At 32.2% G+C, this 5,986-nt stretch overlaps 1 protein-coding gene across 1 annotated transcript; it reads right to left on the reverse strand.

The window, feature by feature from the left end:
• Positions 1-2,060: 2,060 nt before the first annotated feature.
• LOC134686105 (uncharacterized) lies at positions 2,061-4,971 on the reverse strand. The gene is made up of 2 exons (XM_063545779.1): positions 4,906-4,971; positions 2,061-3,912 (listed from the first exon to the last, which is right to left on the reverse strand). The coding sequence occupies exon 2, from the start codon at positions 3,810-3,812 to the stop codon at positions 2,220-2,222; it is 1,593 nt and encodes a 530-aa protein (XP_063401849.1). The 5' UTR covers positions 3,813-3,912; positions 4,906-4,971; the 3' UTR covers positions 2,061-2,219.
• Between the last annotated feature and the right edge of the window lie 1,015 nt (positions 4,972-5,986).

The following is a 5,986-nucleotide window of genomic DNA, read 5'->3' on the forward strand; positions in this document are numbered from 1 at the left end:
GTTTATTGTCTAGACACCATGCATTAAGCTTTGCAGAGCCCTGATAATATTTATGTGTAGTGAACATACATGAGAAAAAATAGAGCTGTGACCAGATGGTCATTTCAACAATTGAGAATATTCAGATAATCTAGACTGAAATATTCAGTTTGTAGATCTAAAACCTTATTTGAATTCTGCAAATTTCACAAAGGATTGGTGAATAATTTAAACAGCTGAATTTAAAAAGTAAAAACTGTAGGACCTTTTTAAACTATTCAGAGTATCTGGTCCACTTCAATGTAATTCACTTATCCTAAATGATATTTTATAGCGACTTTAAAATTGTTGCGTTTATGGTAATCACTGCGACAGATTGTCGTTTTTCCAACAGAATAATTTGTGCTATTTTACTTTGTTTTTCTTAAGTATCCTGAGTTAAACACTGTCCACTTGTTGTACTAAATATATCCTTTTGTTCGAAAATAGATTTGTTATTTGAATAATGTTTTTTTTCAACCTTGCATGATGTCTAGACAAAAACAACTTATTTGAATACTCCTTTGAGACAATAAATATATTTTAGGATATGAATTTTTAGTTTGTGGAAAAAATCAGGGTGGTTTAATGTTTAAGATATATTTTTTTCGATGTATATTTAACGATGTTTAAATTTATAATAAGTGCATGCTATTTGCTGATTAAAAGAACTTTCTTCAATTTCATACTTTATTTGTCCTTTTTAACTCAATTTTCAATTCAAGCGTCACTGATAAGTCTTTTGAAGACAAGTTGCACATCTAGCGCAAAAACCAATTTCAATCCTGGAATCTATGAGTTAATTTACAACCACTGGGTAGATGACACTGCTGGTGGATTTTTGTTCACAGAAGGAATCACTTGCCCGGTAATCAGCACTTCTGTGTTGACAGGGATGACCTTTGATAAGATCATAATTATAAAATAAATGTTTACAAAATTTGGAATTTTTGAAATACTTTATAGGCTTTTCTACCTCAGGCATGGAATAGATCACCTTTAGCCAAACTTTAGGGCTTTTGCTCTGCAGTACAGTTCAACTGCGTGTATCTATAATGAGTGTATTTTCATTACTACCTGTTTCAAAGGCCAACAAAATCACAAGTTACTTTGACCATCAAATTAAAATTAAACCCAGCACTGCAAACAGAACAGGACTTTCGCAGTGTGAATGACCATGTTGGAATTAAGCGATATTTTCACTTAGTATAACAAAAAAAAAGATTTTTACAGAGTCTCAAACTCTCAATTGGATGCGAAAAACATTTATTGACAGGGTTGAGATCTCATAAACATGTTTAACCCCGCCGCAATTTTGCGCCTGTCCCAAGTCAGGAGCCTCTGGCCTTTGTTAGTCTTGTATGATTTTAAATTTTAGTTTCTTGTGTATAATTCGGAGTTTAGTATGACGTCCATTATCACTGTACTATTATGCATATTTTTAGGGTCCAGCTGAAGGACACCTACGGATGCGGGTATTCTCGCTACATTGAAGACCCATTGGTTGCCTTCGGCTGTTATCTGCTCTATGGTCGGGTGGCTGTCGCTTTGAAATATTCACCATTTCCTTTCTCAATTTTATAGCATGCGGTAACTTGTCTTATTTGAAAGCTGTCACATTAAAATGTTTATTGACAACTTTATTGAATTCATATGACATGTCAAGTATAGAAAATTTATCATACACTCCATCTATAGATCAGACCTCGTTCATACTGCTCATTTGGACATGTTTTGTTGTACCTATCTTTGAAATAAATACTAATTATTTGTCTGTCACGAATTCAATTTAATATTCAAAGAATAATTAACAGCTACAAGTGTTTCAAAAATTAACAATATTAATTATAATTAATGTTCAAAACGTTAGTCTAACTTGTTTCAAACACGACCTATAAAAGGTTTACACTTTTGTAGTTTCTAAACCAACTATCATACCCAAAACATACGAAGCTGTTTAAGATAGTTTCATCTGTAGTTTCATTGTCACATAACATATATATTAAAAACTGTCTGAATAAGAAAATGCAATGATGCCATACCGCTAAAATGTTAAAAAAGAGGGACGAAAGATACCAGAGGGACAGTCTAACGCATAAATCGAAAATAAACTAACAATATCATGGCTAAAAATGAAAAAGACAAACAGAAAAACAATAGTACACATGCCAGAACTTAATGTTTGAATTTGAGCATTATTCTTATATAAGAACATGAAAAATTGATACTCGTCCATGTTCACGACTAGATACCATTAAATATTTTTTCTTGTTGTCATAGTATATACTAGAAGGTCCCAGTAGTCCATCAGATTTATTCAAGATTTCTCTGTGCTGTTTTCCATCCGGAGATATTACTGTGACGTTATCAAAAAGATACGACGTCACATACACATTCCCGTTTTCGTCCGTCGCAATGCCTTGTGGTTCCCGCACCCTATCGCCGCTAAAACGCCAAATTTCCTTTCCATTCAAATCACAGCAGTGTAAAGTATGGGTCCATTCGTCTGTATAATACATTCGATTTGCATTTACAGTTAAATGAAACACGCCGTTTACATTAATAGGTATTTCTGTTTTAACATCACCTTCAAGATCCACAATTGATATCCCTTTGCCATACACGACGACATAAATAAGTCCTTCATAGTAAGCTATACCTCGACAAAGTCCGCCTATACTGATTGGCTTCTCGACTTTATTATTCATTATATCCAATATTTCAATATAACCACTGCCGACATACGGAAATGTGACAACAACAAGTCTAGATTCGTCGATTTTTGCAATGCCCCATGGTCTACCCGTTACTTCCATATTGTTAAGATGTTCACCAGTAATGGAGGTCATAATGAATCTTTTATTTTCTCTGTCAGTAAACACTATTTGGTCTTTCATGATAGTACCATTGCATATACGTAAATCTTTCTTAAGAAACCCCTTTGTCATTTCAAATTTGGTTTTTAGAACAAATTTTAATTTGAAAATATCCCCTTCATCACCAGGTGTCCCCTCTCCATCTTTATCAACATGAACTTTTTTCAACTCCAGAACTGGAATATCTTGGCTTTCCTTTTCTGTTGTCTTTTTCTTTTCTCCTATCAACGACTTCATATTTACGGAGCATGGTACTTCCTCGACGAAGACATCTCCGATTTTGTTCAGCTTTGACACAAATTGTTCAATATCACCGTTTAAAGTAAAATAAGCATTGACCCCGCGAAGCTTTTCAAACGTAGCTGTGACGGTGTCTTCCTCATCTAACAGTTTTTGAGTAACTTGTCTAGCGGCAAGAAAATAATCTATGTCTGAACCGAATTCTTTAATTTTTGTTGTATTGGTTATGATTAAGACAATTTCCTTTTCCTTTTTTTCCATTGTAACGATGTTTTCTTTTATAGTTGGAACAATCGTTTCACGCTTTTCAGTGTATGCTTTTAAAAGTTGTTTTTCTAATTCGTCCAACTTTTTATTGAATCTAATTCTAATATTGTGGATTTGCTTTCTTGCTTCTGCTTCTTTTTCACCCATATTCGAAAGGGTGTGACGTTGATGATCTAACGCAATCTTTAAATTCTCAGTCATGATCTTAAAATTTGATTCTAAATTAGCAGACACTGAAGTTTTCGATTTTGTTGCAATTTCCGAAACTGAAATCTGTGGCGAACATTTTTTATGTCCCATTTTCACACAGTTTCGACATAAAATTTCGTCATGCAATGAACAGTAAAAGTTTAAATCTTCGTCATGTTTAAGACATACTTTATTTACAGAGATTTGGAAAGGGGTCTCCATATTGATTTTAAACTGGTTTTTAGTCAGTCAGCCACGATACGAAATATCAGCTGGTTACACATGCGTGTTCTCCATGGTCGTTTTCGTTAAAATCGAATGTCTACAAATAGTTAAATAGCTATGTCATAAAACACAATAATATAAAGAATACCCGTTTTAGAATTAGTTCATTAGATATACTTTAAACACATATAGATATCGTAGAATGAAACTTTGGCATCCGCACGTCAATTCACGGAGAAAAGAATAATACTTAACGACATTTTTTTTCTAAAGTATTGGAAAAGATATTCGCGAAAGCCCTAATAAACGCAATTAAGACAAAAATGATCAAGGTAGATTTCCGGAAGTTATTTTTTTATAGTGTGCTATAGTATATATTTGTTTAGGGGCCAGCTGAAGGACGCCTCCGGGTGCGGGAATTTCTCGCTACATTGAAGACCTGTTGGTGACCTTCTGCTGTTGTTTTCTATGGTCGGGTTGTTGTCTCTTTGACACATTCCCCATTTCCATTCTCAATTTTATCAGATTATAAGGTTGCTGTATAGTTCTTGTGAGTGTAATTTTTTTGTATCTCTTATTTTTAAATATTTAAAAAAAAAAGATATGAATTTAAATAGGATGGTGTTATTTAAAACATTATGAACATTTCAAAGTACATCAGTCCATTTTTTTTTACATGAAGGTGTATCTAGCTATAAAAACATTTATAATCCACAATTTTCTTTAGAAAATGCCTGTTCGAAGTCAGGAATAATATGGCAGTGGTTTTTCACTTGTTCAATTGATTGATAGCGTTTGGTTGTGTCTGTTTTTATGGACTAGCTGCTCTTTTTTTTATTTTTATTTTCGAGTTCGTTTTTTTCGTTATATTTAACTAAGATAGAAAAACAGAATGATAACAGTATGCAACAGAATTTAGTCAGTTTTCAATATATTGAAATATAAAACTACACTTAAAGCTTCTAACGATAGTGTTTGTTTGTAACAATTTTCTTTGATTAATTAACTATTAAACCTCGGATATCAAGGTTTGAAATTTTGAAATTTGCCAAATTGCAAACCAAATGTAAAATGTCTATATAAGACTTACCTTCATTCATTGTTGAAAATCTGTATAATAATGAAAACGTATATCAATTTTTAAATGAAAATCAAATCAAATACGCTTTAATTATATGTTGTTATACTGTATTGTAATAGTATTCAATGTTTGTGTATAGTTAAATGGGTTTATACAATAAATTTGTAAGACAATACAAATGAATTGAAATTGATATTTTAAGAATATAAACCGAAATTTCCCCCCGACTTGAAACAGTTGAATGCACTACTACTCAACAGAAAAATCAATGAAAAAAAACGATTGTATATGATTTAAAGATTAACGTTAAATTTATTTAAACTCCCCTATCCCTAATTACAACGAATAGACACGCCACCGGCTGAATATAATATGTAATTATATTTTTGTTTCGCTTGCAACAAAAGTCTCAAAACACAGAGGCAAATAACAGGCACTTGTCTTGAAATAAAAATCATATATATATTAATATATCACTATAATTTAGGTATATATATGAATTATATTTTCAGAGACCAGTTCCTGTGAGACATATGAATGCTCATCTTTTAGCTTGGATATTGTTAGCACGTTGCATAGACTTTCATGATCATATTTGTTTTATTTAATGGTTCAATGACGCGTTAAAATGAATAGTGTATACCTTTTTGTTTTAATTAACACGAGAAACAGGTTAACTACATATATATATTCAGAAGATAGAAACAATGCAAGGTTATTAACATGTCTGTCAGACACGATTCATAATATTCATTAAACTTATTTCAGGGTTTTGTGATCAAATTTAGTTTTTGTAATTATGCAGTTTCTCCGACACTGACAGCACGAGTTATATTTTCATAGTTCATTGACCAAGATTACTTCTACGTAATTGAGTTCATAGAAGATATCACGATCACAAGGTTACCTGTATTTGTTTCTTTTATAGGGTAGTTAGGTGTACATGTCTGTCTTACATGGGGTGGTGTGATATTCTAGAAGTTATCTTAGGATATCTTTAACTTAGGATCAATCGCATTTTTCGTCCTAACTTTATGATACCTAATTAGGTGTCTTAAGATCATCATATCTTCATCCTAACATTGTGCAT

The sequence above is a fragment of the Mytilus trossulus genome, chromosome 10 (assembly GCF_036588685.1).
Source record: "Mytilus trossulus isolate FHL-02 chromosome 10, PNRI_Mtr1.1.1.hap1, whole genome shotgun sequence".
NCBI classification, from domain to species: Eukaryota; Metazoa; Mollusca; class Bivalvia; order Mytilida; family Mytilidae; genus Mytilus; species Mytilus trossulus.

Excerpts from the sequence above, each read along its gene's own strand:
- LOC134686105 (XM_063545779.1), bottom strand. The coding sequence starts at position 3,812 with ATGGAGACCCCTTTCCAAATCTCTGTAAATAAAGTATGTCTTAAACAT.